At 33.6% G+C, this 21,509-nt stretch overlaps 1 protein-coding gene across 1 annotated transcript; it reads right to left on the reverse strand.

Annotated features, from left to right (window-relative positions):
- Positions 1-6,943: 6,943 nt before the first annotated feature.
- LOC123556995 (heart- and neural crest derivatives-expressed protein 2-like) lies at positions 6,944-19,691 on the reverse strand. The gene is made up of 2 exons (XM_045348157.2): positions 18,898-19,691; positions 6,944-7,510 (listed from the first exon to the last, which is right to left on the reverse strand). The coding sequence occupies exons 1-2, from the start codon at positions 19,453-19,455 to the stop codon at positions 7,397-7,399; spliced, it is 672 nt and encodes a 223-aa protein (XP_045204092.2). The 5' UTR covers positions 19,456-19,691; the 3' UTR covers positions 6,944-7,396.
- Positions 19,692-21,509: the final 1,818 nt, after the last annotated feature.

Here is a 21,509-nt window from a genome sequence, read left to right on the forward strand (position 1 = left end):
TTGAGTATGCGGCACGGACAGTCATAACCATTTGCAGGATCGACGTTGTCTACCGGTACCCAACTGCGAATGGTGCAGGGATATTTGAATAACTGAATACCTGAGGTTTCATACTGGTTAGCCACCACTGATAACTGTAATTAAGAGCGGCAATGTCTGAAATTCACAGCTGCAAATTGTGCAAAAAAGGTACAAGTGCAATGTGTTCATATTGAGGAGTACTAGTAATGTTCGTATTGAGGAGAACTAGTAATGTTCATACTAAGGAGTTCAAGTAATATTCATATTGAGGAAAATTAGTAATGCAAAAAAGGTACAAGTGCTATGTGTTCATATTGAGGAGAACTAGCAATGTTCAAATTGAGGAGAACTAGTGATGTCCATATTGAGGAGAACTAGTGATGTTCATATTGAGGAGAACTAGCAATGTTCATATTGGGGAGAACTAGCAATGTTCATATTGAGGAGAACTAGCAATGAACATATTGAGGAGAACTAGTGATGTTCATATTGAGGAGAACTAGCAATGTTCATATTGAGGAGAACTAGTAATGTTCATATTGAGGAGAACTAGTAATGTTCAAACTGAGGAATACAAGCAATGTTTTTATTGAGGAGAACTAGCAATGTTCATATTGAGGAGAACTAGCAATGTTCATATTGAGGAGAACTAGCAATGTTCAAACTGAGGAGAACTAGCAATGTACATATTGAGGAGAACTAGTAATGTTCATATTGAGGAGAACTAGTGATGTTCATATTGAGGAGAACTAGCAATGTTCATATTGAGGAGAACTAGTGATGTTCATATTGAGGAGAACTAGTAATGTTCAAATTGAGGAATACAAGTGGTGTTCATGTTGAGCAGAACTAGCAATGTTCATGTTGAGGAGAACTAGCAATGTTCATATTGAAGAGAACTAGTGATGTTCATATTGAGGAGGACTAGTGATGTTCATATTGAGGAGAACTAGCAATGTTCATATTGAGGAGAAGTAGCAATGTTCATATTGAGGAGAACTAGCAATGTACATATTGAGGAGAACTAGCAATGTTCATATTGATGAGAACTAGTGATGTTCGTATTGAGGAGTACTAGTAATGTTCATATTGAGGAGTACTACTAATGTTCATGTTGAGGAGAACTAGTAATGTTAAAGCTGAGGAATACAAGTAATGTTCATGTTGAGGATAACTAGTAATTTTCATATTGAGGAGAACTAGTAATGTCCATATTGAGGAGTACTAGTAATGTTCATATTGAGGAGTACGAGTAATGTTCATATTGAGGAGTACGAGTAATGTTCGTATTGAGGAGTACTAGTAATGTTCATATTGAGGAGTACGAGTAATGTTCGTATTGAGGAGTACTAGTTATGTTCATATAGAGGAGTATAAGTAATGTTCGTATTGAGGAGTACTAGTAATGTTCATATTGAGGAGTACGAGTGATGTTCATATTAAGGAGTACAATTAATGTTCATATTGAGGAGTGCTAGTAATCATAGTTCATATTGGGAAGTACAAGTAATGTTCATATTGGAAAGTTCTTGTAATGTTCATATTGAGGAGGACTAGCAATTTTCATATTGGGAAGTACAAGTAATGTTCATATTGGGAAGTACTAGTAATGTTCATATTGAGGAGAACTAGCAATGTTCATATTGAGGAGTACTAGTAATGTTCATATTTGGAAGTAAAAGTTATGTTCGTATTGGAAAGTACTAGTAATGTTCATATTGAGGAAAACTAGCATTGTTCATATTGAGGAGAACTAGTAATGTTCATACTGAGAAATAGAAGTAATGTCCATATTGAGAAAAAACTAGCAATGTTCAAATTGAAGAGTACTAGCAAAGTTCATATTGAGGAGTACTAGTTATGTTCATACTGAAGAGTACTAGAAATATTTATATTGAGGAGAACTAGTAATGTTTTTATTGGGGAGTACTAGTAATGTTCATATTGAGGAGTACCAGTAATGTTCATATTGAGGAGTACAAATAATGGTCATATTGAGGAGTGCTAGTAATCTGCATATTTGGGAGAACTAAGACTGTTCATATTGACGAGCACACATAATGTTCATATTGAGGAGTACTAGTAATGTTCATATTGAGGAGTACAAGTAATGTTCATATTGGGAAGTACAAGTTATGTCCATATTGAGGAGTACTAGTAATGTTCATATTGAGGAGTACTAGTAATGTTCATATTTGGGAGAACTAAGAATGTTCATACTGAAGAGTACAAGTAATGTTCATATTGAAGAATACTAGTAATTTTCATTATGAGGAGTACTAGTAATGTTCATATTTAGGAGTACAAGTAATGTTCATATTTGGAAGTACAAATAATGTTCATATTGAGGAGTACTAGTAATGTTCATATTGGGAAGAACTGAGAATGTTCATTGAGGAACACCAAGTAATGTTCATACTGAGGAGTACAAGTAATGTTCATAATGAGGAGTGCTAGTAATGTTCATAGTGACGAGTACTAGTAACCGCCATGGACAACCATAACCATTTGCAGAAGTAATTCTGTATACAGGCGCTAATCTCCAATGGTGCAAAGAAATTTCAATAACCATATTAACGTAAGATGTAACGGTTTACATAGTTGTAATGTGTACCCAATCATATTGCAGGAACAATATTATCGACAAATCCACAACCAATGATAATAGGAAATTATTGCAGTATTGATTTTACCAGATTCTTAGTAAGTACTCTTAACGAATATTATCGACAAATCCACAAGCAATGATAATAGGAAATTATTGTAACCAGTATTGATTTAACAAGGTACACTTGACGAAAACAATAACCATTTGCACTAGTTATATAATTTAAAGATTCCCAATTTTGACGATTTTCCTCATGTTTTAATGGTGTTTGTGAAACCCAAGTGAACTAGACGAGCAAACACTAGTTATATAATTTAAAGATTCCCAATTTTGACGATTTTCCTCATGTTTTAATGGTGTCTGTGAAACCCAAGTGAACTAGACGAGCAACAATCTTGTGAAACCATCGATCCTCTACAAGTAAGTTGAATGGCTTCCCCACAAGAGAGAATTTGACCAACGGTGGTGCTGGGCAGGTAACGTAAGGTGGCGTTAACATACTTGCAAGATGGCGGGCGTAATACTTCATACGCTAAAATCTTCAAAGTTTTCTAGCTTGCTTTAACATGTTTAGAATGTATATAAAGCTATATATTTTAGAAAGATCTTGTTATTTTCTAAGTAAATAATACAAAACCTACCAAGTATTTATGTCTAAAAAAGAAAACGGTCACCTAAGATAACAAAGTTCTCAAAACAATACTTACAGCTGGTGATAATTACCAATACCCGAAAGTTTATTCTCATTGTATGCTCTAAGATGGATTGACATGACTGTACAGTTCTACTGTACTAATATGTAAGGTATACCAAATATATTAAGGAAGATGTTTTAGTGTGTAGGTAGACGATGACCAAGAATTTGTATTAGTTCACCAAGATAATGTTTCAGCCTTTTAAAATTAGGATGGTTTGGAAAATAACAAAGTCTATTCTGGCCGATTTGAATAAAAAAAGGAGGGGGATGGGGTTGGGTGGGGCGGGGGTTGCTTGTATTTTGTCCGAGTTGCAATTACGGGAGCCTAATTATACTACGGCCTTTCAGATAAGATGACTCATGATCAGAGGATCAGAAAACAGTGCCATGTCAGTTGTGGGTATACATTTTATTTGCATTGCATTATGAACTGTACATACTGCCAACGAGGTACAACGCCCACCGAAATGAGCCTGCCGAACTCTTTGCAAATATAGAAGTATTATAATATTGTACTGCTGTCAAATCCAACATCAGTATAGCTTATTAGCTAAAACTGCATCTTCACTGCACAATAATTATCTCCGAGTTTGCAGTTATTAGATATTTGCAAGTAAGAATAATTTAGCTTATCTGAACCTCGTATTTCTGGACAGTGTAATAATGTTGATAATTTACATTAGATAATATCGCTCTTCTTTTGGTTGTGGTTCAGATCTAAGATTCAAATATTACAACTCTTGCTTTAAAGACAAAGTCAGTACTATTTTATCAATTAAAACGTTTCTCTTTCCCATGCGATATTGGCAACAGAACACATGTATGACTGCAAGAAAGAAAAGCACATTTAATGTATGGGACTTTTGATTAAAACATGTGGAAACCGCAGAAATTCAGAGGTTAAAATATTGATCGTCGCTGACAGACGGATTCTTGCGAGAGTTTCAGGCAATTAACATTTGTCAGGCAGTGTTTCAGGCAGCATGTAAAACAATAATGTAATTAACTGATTACCAGAGTGCATCATGGGAGTCTCTGCCTGCACGCGAACTTTCCCGCCTTTCTAGTGCGCGGAAAAGAGATACGAAATGGTATTAAAGAATTACCTCATATATCGTTATTACAGATAAAGTGTTCCCTAGATGGAAATTATTTAGATAAGATTCGAATATTCATAAAGAAACAATATTTAATTAATCTAAAATGAATCAATTAGCTTGTTTCTGGAATTAAATTATGTTTCTTTTTAGTTTAAAAAATAAATGATGGGATTTGGTCTTGGTCAAATTGTACAGGAGTCATTTGCCGAGGAAAATGTTGTCCATGAGCATCTCTCTCTTTGCAAAACAAGAAATGGCAAACACTTATGCACGATTTATATTATTACATACTTTATCACAAGGGCGGTTCGAGTTTAATGGGACGAGAAGTGCATAATATAGACCTCGCGGGTTTGATATAATTATTTTTCTAGGGATATCTTCTCTGTAACATTGTGCTTTATATCTCACAAAATTTCATTTTAAAACGAAAATGATATCAAGTGTGACTTTTTGTTTAAAATATGGTTCCGTGGTTTATTGAAATTAGTAAATGGGTGGTGGTGTTCAAACTTTGCTCAGCCAATAAAAGAGGTTTAACTCCTTACATTAACGAATTGAAATAATACAATATTGTTGTCAACGCTTTGATCTACAGAAATGTGTACAATTATATTTTATCAATAAAATATACCTTAAATATAACTGTACAATTTGTATGTTCATAATCATTGAAGACATTAGCAAAACATCAATTAAAACCTGCATTTACTATCCAACTTTCAGTCATTTAGATTGTTTTACGTTAACTATAAGAGCATGTCTATTGTTAAAAATAAGAATTTAAATTTTAAAAATAAATCGATTTATAGAATTATGTCAATATATGATATAAATCCGGTCCACAAATAAGCAAGTTCTATATAACAGACTGTCAGTAAAATATATCAATATTGATGTGTGATAAGCTCATATAATTTCTGTATCACTTAGAAGTGTATTGTTTACTGAAAAAGAAAATATAAATTACATGACAATAGATTTTTTTTACTTTATAGTTTTCAATTATACTTCAACAGAAATCCAGTTATTACAGTGTAAGATTTATCATTTCGCAGTCAAAAAAACATGACTGTAGAGAATCATGCATATTATTATGATCACCTTAGTTTCGCAGACACAACCCTTTCAAATGATACCAACAAACATTGGGGTCACCAGGCATCGAAATGTTATCTTTTTGATGCTCGGATCTTTTTACCATTACTTTTCATCTGCACGTCTGAAACTTATGCATTATATATTTTTCTTTACATGCTACAAATACTGCATAGAAGCCACTTAGTCGCTTAAATATTTTTACTCTATTTACGGTAATAGAATAATTTTCTAAACAAAAATGAGAGACAAGGAGGAGTGTACCTTTAAAATAACGATTTTCTTTACTCGGGCTTTTTAAAATCCTAAAGGAAACGGAACTTAATCTTCGGAGTTGTCGTACTTTAATTACAGCTGAATAGGTCAGAATGGGTGTGAGGAACGACAACTCTTTCAAACATGTTGCTATCTTTAAGTATTGTACCGTTGAACTGAGCGAATTTTTGTCGATGACGGATATTAGATTCTAAATCTGAAGTGGAAAACAAAACACAGTCCGATGTGTACGGTTTTAACGGATCACGTGCAGCACCTGTAAGTGTTTTAATGGGGCGAGACCATGTACAAGGCCACTGTTTGTTGTTTTTTTATGAATTGAATTCTCTCTTTCATTATCAAAAATCGTGCAGACCCATTCCTTTTCGATAATAATGACATGTACCTTAGATTAAATAAGATTATTTATCAATTGCATGAATGCATTTGGAACTTTTGATTAAGCCAAATTCTTTGTTTTCATCATTAAGCACATAAAAAATTACGACCAAAAAATCATTTTATCATAACATTTTTGTTTGTTCGCACGACGTTGTTTGCATATTTTAGATATTAATTATGTTCGCAGAGCCTCGAATTCCATAAAGATGTTGTATATATAAAAAGCTTATGCTAAAGTATTCGTGGAACCGCTATCATAGCTTAATGCATTCATAGATATTTTTCTCATAGAAAAATGACAAAACTCCGGCAATTAACTCGATTTGATTGACACTCATATTTCAAACTCGATTATACGAAATGCTTCAAATTTTAAAATTTCACTGTTATCGTCTGCGAGGCTACCGCCACAGCACGAGCGTCGCCTATTCCATTTAGTAAACGCGGGAAACCGGTAGGGACTAATCAGTAGTTCGAGAGAGGGGAGCAGTTATTAATACTCTATGACAACATTTTTATGAGAGCAATAATTACTTCGTGCTGGTTTGGTAAGTATAACTGTCATGGCATATCAATCAAAATTGTCACCGTACTTTCTTGGAATATTAAGGCACTATTATTTACAATAAATCACCTTTATGTAAATGATTTAAATTTGGCGAAAGAAATAAAACAGTTTTGTATCACGTTTAATTTCCCTCGTATTGTATGTATATCAACTGAGAATACTTATAAACATAAATACAAGACAGGGAGGAGATGACAAGTTATATATTTTATTGCTTCTAAATATAAATTAAAATAAGTGTAAAATATTAGCATAAATTGATTAAAATTCAACATTTTAACAACAATAATATAACCACAACAACGAGTCTTTTAGAGTCCTGAAAATGAACAGTGAAACAATTTTTTCTTCGCATTACATAATTTCTCTTTTTGTATACACTCACTCTTTTTAGTTAATCCAGCTGCATTGAAAACGTTTTTATTCTTTTCTAATATTCAACGTTTAAACACTATTCTCACTTAACCACAGACTAATAAAATGATCATTTGTCTCTTCATAAATATTTTGGTCCCATCTATTGAATACAATTATTTTAGTTACGTCAAAATACTGAAATGGCACAGAAATTCGTTCCTCCAAACCTCCTTCCAGTTTTTCATGATCCTGCAAGTCACGTGAGCCTCGTTCGTAATTTGTTTAACGCTTCATTCGGATGTCTTTAGTTCTGATGCCCAAACATGCTCTGGCCAGCCACTCCTTTTGTCCTTCTTGCTCTGAGATGGTGAAACATTTTCGTCTTCTTCTTTTGGAGAGGGTTTCTGAAAATAACAAAAATGCATACGTTAAGAAATCGAAAAAAAAAAACAAAAACAAAAAACAACAACAACAAAAAAACGATAATTATAATTATATACATTTCTGGATATATTTTGAAGAATCAATTTTGTGAGTGCCAAATGAAACATTCGACACATAGATTATATATTTTTATCATAAAAACGAGATTTGGATGTAAAATGCAAAATACACTTTTGTACCCTATTTTCAGAATCAAAAATACTGAAGGTCAAAATAAAAAGCAAACAAGAGTTTCTTATTAGATTGCGTGCATTTAGGCCCTTGGGATGGCCCTTTTGGCACATTATTTATGCGACTTTTACCGAAATATTTTTAGAAGAACTCGCAAAATATAGCGGTACTTTGAAAATTGTCAAGATTTTTTGCAGCCAATCAACGGAATACTTATGCTGGTTATAAAATAGTTTTGGCATGTGAAGCCTATTAACTCTCTATTTGTCTGCCATTTACATGCAAAATGTTTTCTTAGATGATCACTAGTCTAGATGAATTTAGATCCGTGCAATATTTTGTTCGTAGGCCAGACAAGAATCATCGACCATTTTAAAGGTTGACATATCTCTCTGAATTGTTAAAAGCAAAGAAGTTCACTTTCCATTTCTCCTTTTGCAGACAAACTTATTACTGGTAGTAACAGCCTAAGCGAGAATTAAATGTTTTAAAGCACAATGAAAATGTAGGAAGAATCATGTTCGAGCATGATACTAAACTGCTCAAGCTTTTTATATTGCTGTAACGATGAATTGTTCAAGTCAGCTTTCTTGAATGAACTTCTGTTCCGTTCTATTCTATTCTGTTCTATTTTAATTGATTGATAAATAAGACGAATATATTTACGTTATTCCTCCAAAACCCACTGACATTCGTTTTGTTAAATTTGAACTACATGGACAAAAAAAAGCATTTTCAACAAAACTAACAAAATATTTATTACAAAGCTTAACAATTGATTGGTGTAACTACAACACAAAATCTGCCCACATACTAACTGACTTCTGGTCAATATCCATGTACATTTATATAGTGTTATTTCATACTCGGGTATAATTCATGTATTTTACCAATGAAAATCCAATTCTCTGTTATAACTACATGACTTGGGTTTCAGACGGATTTACGTGTAGAATATTCAAACACTTATTTTTTAATTAAATGGCTGCTAAAAAATATATGATATAACCCTTACAGCACGTTTAAACTTTTGAATTTAGATTTCATTTGCGTGTTTCTTCTGATTGAAAAAGCGACTCTCCAAGAAAATATGTTACCTGTCAGCAAAATGCGTATGAAATTTCAACCTATGATGTCAAAATAAATATTCAGTGATGTTAAATTTTCGGAGAGCTTTCAGACGGTTTTCCGTTTCATATTGTCTTTAAAAACAAAAAATTTAAGTGAATATGACAGAAAAAAACTCTTTTAAAATATCTTTGTTTTAAAGAAAAGAAAAATGAGATCTGATTGGCACTTCCTACAGACTCCCGAACATATTAGCAGTAATATAAATCTAATTATTTTAGAGTTATTAATGACATAATATATTTGTTTTAGACATATCTTGTACTGTCAGATTTTTAAATTGTTAATGTTGAATTTATGTCGGAAATGTTTGCCGGGTTCATTTATCTCTCAGTTGAATATTAGATTACCGTGATGATAAATGAGAATATGGAAACGAGGCCGGCACGTGCGCGTCCGTCAGCGTCTGCCAGACGGCTTCCGAAAAAAAAAAAAACACCACCAAAATACTGACGAACCGGACCATCGTTGTCATACTCTGTGATTCAAGTTTGGGCTTTTTGAATTAGAAAAAAAAAATGAAAAACAAAATCTGGAAAAAAAAAGAAAAAAAAAAAAATGAAAAAAAACAAAAAAAAAAACACACAATCAAATGAAGTAGAAAAGCAACAACAACAAAAAACAAAGGCAGTCTCGAAACATTTGATCGACTAAGTAGCCTAAACCTTTAAACTAGGATGCGTATTTTAAACGTTCTAAATTGGAATGAAAACGAATGCATGTTTAATTCAATATCAGTGAATCAAATGTTTTAACAAAACTAATGTGGGAAACTGGATGGATTCCAATGTCAAACGGTACAGATGCGCATCTCTTTTCAACTTGTTTTTTCCCTTATCTTTGTTGATGATACTGTTTAAATGATAACAATTACATGCAGCTGGGAGAGAAAGAAGATAAATATACAATCAAATCAGCAACTAGAATATATCGTAAATTTTGATGCATCGCGAGCAGATTTGTGTCAAATACCAGTACGTTTCTTCATAGATTATTGCATGGTGTTTTTTGGTGTTCTTATACCTTTTTCCAATCAATCAGTTTCAAATCAGGTTTGAAGCCAAACAAACTTTAAAGTATGTTCTTTTTTCATGCAGAAAAGGCGATATATTATGATATGGAACTAAAATCTTAGGATACATAGATCGCAACTGACCAAAAATAAAAACAGATTCAGTTTATGAAGTCTTCACTTGGAAGGTAATGACAACACACCTTATAGAACTCGATTACAAAGGTAAAATCAACACGAAAACTTCAACCAGATGGACCCTTCAACGTATAAAAACGTCATTTTTATTAAAACTTCATAGGTAACTTTTCGCTGTTTTTTTTTCTCAAATGTCATTACTAATTCCATTTTTACAGTTTCATCCTGTTTAAACATGCCCGTCGACTTTTTAATGCATTTTTGTAATACATGTAGCTAAAATTTCACGATTCAACCTTGGGAAATTCTCTTTTTTTTAATTGAGAAAGTTCCAGATAGTTAAATTATCTTTATGCAATAAATAAATCAGATCATTTGTGATAAACAAACATATAAAATACAATGATAATGAAAAAGATCGTAAATTTCTGAGAAAATTAGATTTAATCATGAAAACTCTGTAATGTCAAAATGAGATATCGTACTTGGAGGTATTCTGAACATGTAGTTAATAAAACTGGCCTATTTCGCCATCCTATATACTGTATGACAAAAAGTGAATGTATAAAAATTCGGCCAGATTTGATACTTTACTGTAAAATACTGCAACCTATAACCGTGACGTGCAAATATAACCAGAGTGATCCGCACAGAAAAATACCAAAGTACGGTAGTGCTTTAATCTACGGGTAACTATATATAACGTATACAATGTAACGTTTACATTCGGAAAAATTACATGACATACAATTACTTTGTAGCTTTACTTATTTCCTTGTATTTATAAAAGATATATAAATCAGCAAAGTTAAAAATACACGTTAATCAAGTGTATGATTACATATTCGTGCTCGACATATCATTTAATCGTCGTTTATTTTTGCACGTTTTTGCAGTCCTTTGGTAAATTTGCACAGTTTAGAATTTTAAAAAAGATTTGCAAAGATTCTATACTGAAGAAATACAATGGTTTTTAAATTCAACATTGAACGATAGTTCTATTTTTTACGACTTTATATGCAAGAATAAATGAGCCGTGCCATGAGAAAACCAACATAGTGGGTTTGCGACCAGCATGGATCCAGACCAGCCTGCGCATCCGCGCAGTCTGGTCAGGCTCCATGCTGTTCGCTTTTAAAGCCTATTGGAATTGGAGAAACTGTTATCGAACAGCATGGATCCTGACCAGACTGCGCGGATGCGCAGGCTGGTCTGGATCCATGCTGGTCGCACACCCACTATGTTGGTTTTCTCATGGCACGGCTCAAATGTATTTCTTTACGTGCATATTGCTTGGGGGAAGAAAACAGTGCTGAGAAATGATGGTTTTTATAGAAGGAGACAAATATAAAAAGTAAATTATTTTGCACCGTTTTTAATCAGTGGTAAACACTTTGCAGCCTTTGATGATATTATCTGCAGTTGTTTTACCTTCTCATGTGCATGTTGTTAAATGATAAACTGTTCATTAGTTATAGACTATGTAAATGTCGGTTTTGCTTAAACATATTGTTGTTGTTGTTGTTATGTTTTAGGTTACAAATGAAATAGGCACACGAGTTATACTTGATTTTATCAAAATTTGAAATTTAAATTAAATATGTATGTACAAAGTGACTAAAAAAATTAATCGTGTACGGACTAGCAAATCCATCGCATACTTTATATAGCTGTGTATGCTTACGTTTTGACTAGCCACTAGACTGATAATAAAGAATTTTTGTAATTTTTCTTTTATTTTATGTAATAGTGACAAATGCCAGTCTATTTTAGAGATTTTCTCTAGCTTACGTTCAGCCTGGGGTTAGTTATTTTAGTCGTAACCTTTATTGTGAAGAATATAAAGCCAGAATGATGTACCAAATGCGACGATAAGGACTTCTGCAAAGCAACTGATATACACTTTACAGTTTACTTGTTTCATCAGCTCAAAATACTTTACCCTGCTAAATTTTTAAAATGGACTGGTCTATCATACAATTTGGGCAGTACCATTTATCATTCAAAGCGTTTTTTACTGAAAAATTACTGACTGAATAGCGAACAGCGCAGACCATGATCCGCCTGCACGGACGTGCAGGCTGATCTTGGTCAGCATTGGTCGCAACGGCAGAATTTCTCGCCGCCAGCAGGCTAAAGGTTAAGTTTTTTTTTTAGAAAACTGTTTTAACATTTATTTCAATATTTTATGGGAACATACTGAAATTACCTCATTAGAAATACAAAACTGAAATCGAAAAACCATATCTGAAATTCATTTCTTACGTAGTTATTTGTGAATGGAAAGGCATACATTTATATTTTGCACGTTTTTCAAACAAAACGTTTTATTTTTTGTACCACATGCAAACATGCGCATATTCTATTCATTCAAAGTGCATTACAATAAGACATTTAAACTGCAAATACACGTTGTATAATGTGAAATATACAATAAGCCACCTGTGAGAAAAGCTTGTAAATTTGTTAGCACAGTCAGATCCTCACATTTAGAGGATTTTTTAGCATTAAGAAAAACTCGTACGCTGAAGGTATCTTCAGTGCATACAATTCCTCTATTGTAACAGTAATATGCTGGTATTTTACAGACATTTAAGTAACAAAATATTGCATAAAAGCCAAGGAAAGGCGTAATGCCTGGCTTTCATGAAAAGCCGAACTTTGAAAAGTCAAAACTTGCCACTAAGAACACGAAGTTTTTCTGTGTATATGAAATGTAACTTATCACAGACCAAAGATACAACTTGCGGTAGATACATGCATGGTGTTCAAATATTTCGTTGTGCATTTAAACAAAGACCGGTTCAAATATCATACGTGTTGATAGCACCCAACTGTGGAGTAGATCTACCCAAGTCCAAGTGAATCACAATGGTCACATTGACAGTTTTGAGAATGTCATACCCTGTATTTGACGTAGTAAATAAAGTCAGGTCTCCAAAAATATATAGTCTTGATTAACAGTTACAAGTGTTGTCAAATTTCTGAATTCTGACAACTGATTACGAATGCCTTCAGTCCGGTGGTTAAAAGGCTAAATAGTAAAAAGTAGTAAAAAGGTACAGTAGTCCAAAGGCCAATGAGTCCGAAGACCTGTTAGTCCGAAGACCCGCTAGTCCGGAGGACCGCAAGTCCAAAGATCCTCTAGTCCGAAGACCCGCTAGTCCGAAGGTCCGCAAGTCCAAAGGTCCTATAGTCCGAAGAACCGCAAGTCTGAAGGTCCGCAAGTCCGAAGGTCCGACGCTTAACACTGAACTAGCCCTTACCCTAACCTAACTTTGAAAAAATATTATCCTGGCCCTATGATTTCATGTTTCAATTTCAATTTTACCTTGCAGACCGGCCTTCGGACAAATGGGCGAATCTGATATGAATAACGACTTCCGGACTAGGGGTTCTTCAGATTTGCGATGGAAATCTGAGCAGCTCTGCAGTCATTGTTGACTTTCGGACCAAATGGCCTTTGTACTGACGGGCCTCCTTCACTTAGAAGCTCATTGTTTCTAATTGTCTCCCTTTATGACTTTGAATGTAAAAGCTCATTTACAAATCTGGAAGTAGTGCTTTTCTAACATGTTTTCTATTCAGTAGACTGGTACTTTATCTGTTTTAAAGCATTAAAGATCTTTAACAGGCGATATGTGGAGATAGTTATAAGTCATCGGACCTTTCAGTTAGTTTTATTTATTGGATTATTAAAAGTAATATTTTCCTAAACTACAAACTGGCTAGACTGCTAGGTCAAAGTAATGTTTAGAAAATGTTTTGAAATTGCTCCCGTTTAAATCCTCTTTTGATTCATTTCTACGAGTATAAAAACAGTTAACATTCAAGAGAATAAAACTATTTTTATCAAATTAAACAAAACGATACAGGTCCATTGCCAAACTTTAAGAGATAAGCTTGATAGCTAACGGAAAGCTTCCTCGACTCAAAGAGCGGATACATATTTTCATATAAAAACTGGGGGAAAAATGAGCAAAACGAGTATCATCTAATATATGTCTCCATTTTTTTTTTCAACTGAGAAATTAATTGTTATTGCTATCATCCTAAAGAGACCATCTTGATAAAAAAAAACCCGTTCTCTTCAGTTTTACTTCAATTTTAACTAGACATGATGGTAAGCATTTTCTGATAAATATTTTGCCCAAAGAATGGCGCTGAAATTTGTTCTGCACCATTTATATCTATCCCACACCCTCCTCTTCTTAGATATTGTTGGCGAAGAGACGAAAATAACGATATTAACCTTTAGCCTGCTTTTCTACAATAGACTGGTCCATCATTCAATTTGGATAATACCATTTATTATTCGAAGGGGTATTCTCTGAAATATTACTGACTGAATAGCGAACAGTGCAGACCATCCACCTGCACGGATGTGCAGGCTGATCTTGGTCTGCACTGGTCGCAAAGGCATAATCACTTGCCGCCAGCAGACTAAAGGTTAAGAATCAAGGGTTGCGAAAGGGTGGGGTTTCACTGAAAATTATGCTGCATGCAGGTCTCCGTCTTGACGCACTTGAGTGTCACCACTTCCTCTCGTGACACGCAATTGAAAGTCGTATAAGCTACACCACGACATGTTACACATCGTCATCATTTTCTCTCATGCCGAAGACATCTCGTGGGCTGTAAAAATGAAATAACGACACAGACGAAAATGAGCTACCATACCAAATAATGATTATTTACTCCGTTTATCATTGCTTTGACTGTTTGCAAACCTTGGTCCGGGATGAAAAAATGACAATAACTTCCTGGGTTTCAGGTTCAGGGAGTGGGTGTAAATATGATAATTTATCTTAATTTGTGTGATTAACTGATTATAACATCCTTAAACTTGATACATACCGTTATAGAACAGAACAGAACAGAATAGAACAGAACATTTTATTACATGCTATTAAATTGTTCTAAAATATTTCGTCCGTTATGTTCAAACTACCGCATTTATATTATTAAGCCAATTTGCGTGTAAGACCTTGATAAAAAAAATCAGAACAACGCAGCATGTTATATTAAAACCACGTTTTAAAGTTTTTATTGAATAAAATCCTGAAATTTGAACGCGGAATACTATAATCTGGTATATCAGATATATGAAGATATTCTACGTCTTCAACATATCATAAAGTATATAGAACTGTCTATCATTATTTATTTCCGACATCATTAAATCGCAAGCCCCTGTGGTTTTATCAGCCTCGCTATCAGGCACCCCGTTTGGTTCCCGGCCCAACTTAACGGGGAAACGTTCGATTTATCAGAATTATCATGTAAAATACACTAAAAACAAATAAATGACATTGTGATATAAATGTAGACGTTTCCATTAAAAATCCACATTGGCATTAAGTGTGTCCGGGGCCATTCTTTAGATAAGAAATAGATATTAAGTAAATAATTATAATAAAATGTATACAGTGTAACTTTTTAAAAAATACTTTAATTGCAAAGATTTTTTGAATTTTTTTATCTCTCCAGTCTGCATATGCATTGTTTTTTGTAAGTATCTTGGTAGGACATTATAGTGTATAACTTACTTTACATTCCACATCAGTATTTTTGCTTGAAATTGCTTTGTTGAGCTCACTGAAGTCACGTAAGAATTTCTATTGTTTTAGTTTATTGTCTGTAATAACGGTACCAAACGTCGTTATTAAGATATAAGAATTGTTCCTTTCTGGTGGGAAAAGGAAACGATTTGGTTGAATTATAACAAAAAGATTTCTTGGAAAGAACTGAATACATTCACCGGAAATTCAAAACGTGATACACCTTAAGGTCAGATTATATAAAATTTCATAAAGTGTCATGCTATATGTTCTACTTTGTAGCCCGGGTCCTGTACTATTCCCTATTCCCGTCATTTTGATTCCAATGGCAAATTTCTATTAAATTTTGCATTCTTATCTGTGAGTTGTCAGGTTACAGCGGACCACCTTACAGGTTTAAGATTTGTTACAGGTTTAAGATTTGTTAAAGAAACTGGTTTTTAAACGTTCGTGTTATCCAAATTAGTTTTACATTGTTCTTGAGTACATGCTCTTACCAATTTTAAGCCCGAAAAATAAGCCCAAGATATTGAATGGTTACTCGGTCTATAGATAATTGTCAGTATAGAAAACGTTTACGTAAAAACCGAAGTGGTAAGAAAAAAACATAAGCAAGTTGAAACGTCATAATAAGTAGTGCATAATAAGTAGTGCAAAACCATATTTTCTTTTTATATGCTATACATGAAGGTCTTCGCGGTGATAAGAATTTGTTTTTGACATGGCATAAAGATTCCCCAAAAATATGCAAAGGAAAATCATTAAAATTCATCGGAATTAGTTTATATTCATGATTTTACACTGTCCACAAAATCCCGTTATTTTGCGATGTCTGTATGCATAAATGATAAACGTGTAAAATTTCAGACGCCAAAGATCGCCATGGCATCTAGTGAAGGTACTTCAGATTATACTTGCATTCTCAATTTCTGTCATTCCCAATTACACTGTCTTAAGTGGAAGGCTAGAGAGATAAATGTGCACTTTTGTCTATTAACCTTTAGTCCGCTAAATTTCTAAAATTTATTTATTATTGAATGGGTGCTCACTGAAAAATGCACTGACTGAATAGGGAACAGTGCAGATACCAGGATCAGCCTGCACGGACGGACGTGCAGTCTGATCTTGGTCTGCACTGATCGCAAAGGTATCAGCAGGCTCAAATCCGTTCCATACAGGACATGGTAAATATATTTTTAAAAAAACCCGAAGAAAAGAAAATATTTCGTCTTGTTATTGCAATTGTTGATTTTATTAAATAATTATTATATCAGTAACAATTTTTAGCTTCAGATTAATGTGTTCTCATTATAAATGTAATATGATCTTCGTTCCTTACTAGTTTATCCGGAACAAATTAGGCTTTGAAACAGAGTTTTCATAGTGTAGTACTAATAGAAAATTCAGAGTTTGGTCCTTTGAAAAGGGTTTATACATGGATACAATTTGTTCAATAACTTATAAAGGAAGAAAACAGAATGTTTCGTCGTGTGCATGAAAAAATGCACTATAATCTGGCATGTCTGGATTTGAGTACACATGTATACACTAGCATTTAGTTAATTCGTACTTATTAGTCATGTTTTATATATTAACACCAACTTTAATTTAGTGGTACTAGTTATGTTTAATATTAAAACGTGACCTGAATATGTATTCGAAGATTTTACACTGTTCCTATATGTATATATATTTTGGTATTTAGACTTAATGGGTACCCTGTGTGCAGAAAATACCCTTACGCTCCCTGTACCTTTTCTGGTCAATACATTCCGAATATCATGCGACACTAGTCACGATTGACTTTTTAAGGAAAACGTCATGACACCTGATTAAAAAGCGAAAAGAGGGTGTGGGTAATTATGGGTTTAAACCTGCAAATTTACCTACTTATATTCATGTGAAAAAGAATCAAATTTTATTTCCCGGAGATACTTTAGTTGGATATGAGAATGATTTAAAAATAAGTATTTCATTACAGACCCAAACTGTGTTTATTGGTCTTTTATAAATCTAAACACTTGAAATAACCATTTTTCTCACCACAAATTTCCACATTAAATTTTGACATTTATATACACATAGATAAAAAGATCATTTTTCATTCCCTCGGTGGGCGACAAATACATTAATGAAGACAAGGGGTCTTGTATTATCTAGTAAAATGGATTGGTTAATTGCTTTCGCGTTTTCCCTGATAAATAATGGAAGTGCCAATCTGATTGGGAGAATTGTTCTAGTCATTTTGCGTGAAGATCATGTCTAAATTATCACTGTTTTCTTCAAGATGTCATTAGTTTAGGAATGTCAAATCGTGTCTACTTGTGCTTTGGAAACCCGAAGCACGTGTGGTCACACACACGAGGTCACCAAGTAGTGTATATTAGATCTAACAATGTTTTTATTTCTTTCAAATTCTACATGAAATATTAAGGTAAATTTTGTATATTTTTTAACTAAAAAACACTTGGACACTTCAACAAGAAGGCATAAAATGAAGTAAAATATAGAAACTGAGTTAGTTCTATAATTCTTGTTGAAACCAATGTCAGTCTTTTTCTTTTTATTTCAATTTTGAGGGAATTGCGGCAGGACCCGTCAGTAGGGGAAAATCAAGCCATAAAGAAAAGAATGTAGCGATAATAAAACAACATATTTTCGTAAACACTAAAAGAAAATGACTTAAAAGCACAAACTCTTTTTTTAAAAAAAAATGTTTTTTTAATACTCATCGTTTTAGTTGGAATATGCTAATTGTGTGCTTTTTGGGGGGTGGGGGGGGGGGGGGGGGGGGGGGGGGGGGGAGGGAGAGATTTTCGACAAAAATACAAAAATAGAGGAACTTTATGGACACCGAAATGGGGCCGAATTTCGGTCCCAAACACTACATGTTGACTCCTTCACTGAATGATTTTGTTTTTGTTTCTATAATATGATCAAATTTGTACTTTACTTAAGATGACTTATCTTTTAAAATAGAAAGCGTTGTTCTTCTAGCAATAATAAAGTAAATATTTAATTAAATTATAAAATGATGCCTTTTTAGTGAGTGAGTGTAAATATTCACTGAAAAAAAGATCTTGACAGTATATGCATATAAGTTCACGAAAAAAATATTGTTTTCATTATTACATCATTTTTTCGTTATGACTTGATATTATTTATATAATTTTAGATATAAAATTGACACTGCAATCAAAAATGTTTAAAGACATTTTGCTGCTTCTTAACTTAGGAATTTAATTTCCATATTAGAGTAAATTAAGTTGAGTAACACAAGCAACTGAAAATTATTCCTCTAAGAAAACTTTTTAAATATATATTTGCAAACACTTACATCCATTTTGCGTATTTTATCCATGTCTATATGGTGTCTTTCTCGTTTTCGTGAAATCTCGGCTTTAAAACCTTTCTCTGTCAATTTAGGATCATCCTTCTTTAATATATCCATTAAGTAGGAAATGTATGAGATAGCTAGCCTTAATGTCTTTATTTTTGACAATTTTGTGTCAGACGGAACATTCGGTATACAGTCTCTTAAATTTGTAAAAGCGTTATTTAGACTTTGCGTCCGTCTTCTTTCCTTTTTACTAGCATTAACTTTTCTTTTCACACATCGTTCTGGTGCGAATGGGTTCTGATATGCATCATATGGTATATGTGCTAACATGTCCGCCTGTCCGTGCGTGTGTCCGTACGATTCTGGGGACATTGGAATCTCCGGGGTACCACTAAGGACCCAGTTATGAAAATAAGTCCTATCACTGACATTGTAATCCGGGTATCTTACAGCCTGTCCTGGGTACTGAGCCGCGTAAAACTCGTGCGCAGACGTCACACCCATAGGACCCGGATGTGCGTACCCGGGATGGTAACCACCAACACTGAGGCTCATGGTTCCACGTTCCTGTGTTTTATCTGTTCTTGTTATCTGTGTTTAGTCTCAAAAGCAACGACTGGTACTCTGCATCAAATCATTCCTGATCACAGACACTGAATACGTCTGCTAATGCATGTATCAAAACACGAATCTCTGCTCCCCGTCCAAATTATAGGCTTTATACCGGTACCTGGTTTAAGAAATGAGCTTAGACGAAAACCAGAAGCGTCACTTGCTAAGCCAGAATTCCTAAACGTGTGATGTCCAATGAAATAATTTGCGCAAAATCGCTACCACAGGAATGGATTCTCAAGTCAAGTACATTTCTGGGAGGAGAGAAGTAGATCCGCCCACTTTATTGGAAATAACGCCTATTTTCTTAGATATTCATACCGCAGTGTAATAAGTGTCATGATATGAGAGACCTTTTTGTTTCAAGTTTCAAAAATAGGGTTTTAATTATGTAAAAAAGTTTAAAACAGTTCGTCCAGTAAAGCAAAATTTTAATGTGTGCAGTTCTTCAATATGACTTTACACTGCAGGAATGTAAATCACCGGATTTAATTAATGTTATCTAACTTATTTAGATAATCTGTCAAAATCCTGATATGGAATGAATCATTTATACGGCAATATCTTATATACGTCAAGTAGATATTAATAATGCGTCTTATAAAACTGTTGTTTTTTTTAAAGTCATAAAAAGACAGTCTGGGAGTGTAAAAATTGAAAGACATCTTTTGATTAATAACAGGGTATCAGCTTTCAGTTTTATGTTATACGTCCTTTACCAATCTCGCAAAAACTTTTTTTCTAGATCTATTATGCCACTGAATATGCAGAAAGTATCAAAACATCACATTTCCGGATACTTGATAACTCTGTGACACCTTTCCCTGACAGTTTAAATTATAGAATATTTTTAATATATATTAGATAATAGCCAGTGTTTCAATGAAGAACATATTACTGCATGTATATCCAGCAAACATCTAAACATTTAATACTAGTTCTTGAAGTATGCATGAAAATCATACTCTATATATTTATGAAAAAACTTAAATACCTTTCTCCTGACTCGTTAATAATTATCTTAAATACTAGTAACAAAGAGGCCAGACTAAAACAGTAACAATAACGACTAATTGCTTATCATATTATACAAAACCGCACATCGCGAGGATGACTTTATTTAATCACTTACTTAACACAAAAGTATTGTAGAGGTGAAAGAAAGTAGGGCCTTCGTTTAGATATATCAGTATTTTGATATAAATCTATTGGTGTACTCTTTTATCTATGCCAAATATTCTGATATTGCTGCAAAAGGTCAAAATCACTAGTATTAACCCTTACCCTGCTGAGTTTCTATAATGAACTTGTCCATCTTTCAGTTTTGACAGTGCCATTACCTGATCAAAGGGGTGCAAGAGCTTCTTTATAGAATACAGTTTTCAAATATCAAAATAACTGTTGATTACTATTCATAAATGTTGATAGTTATAACTTTTCAACTATTATTACAAGTTGTGCTGAACAATAGTTTGCCTTTTTAAAATATCTCTGTTTCGAAAACCGCACCTCTACATTATAAATATATACAATTCATGAGAAAATCAAATTCATCGCCAATATCATTTATGCAAATTTAACATTTTTCCTTCGTCAGATCAGCGCAAGCTGAAGTCGAGAGATGTAAGCTCGTTTCGTCACAACCCGGAAACCGCGAACATTTCTTTCCATTTGTTATGACGTATCCATATCTGCAAACTTTTACTATTTCTGTGAGTTTAGGAAAGGCGACGACGGAAGGTTTGATGGTGTTTACGTTATACGCCATAAAATAAAAAGATATTGAAATCTTTAGTCAACAGTATTTGCCGTGGTCTGTGATCGGCGGAGTATAACACGAGTAGTGCGGCTATTATTCTTTGATATAAAACAATTTCTACGGAACCTCTGGGCTATATAATGGTGGAATGTTGATGATTTAGTCCATAGGCCACTGGAATAGTTTACATTTATCATCATTATTCACAATAATGTGTAGGATTTCTGGCTCCTGACAT

The sequence above is a fragment of the Mercenaria mercenaria genome, chromosome 5 (genome assembly GCF_021730395.1).
Source record: "Mercenaria mercenaria strain notata chromosome 5, MADL_Memer_1, whole genome shotgun sequence".
In the NCBI taxonomy this organism is placed as follows: Eukaryota; Metazoa; Mollusca; class Bivalvia; order Venerida; family Veneridae; genus Mercenaria; species Mercenaria mercenaria.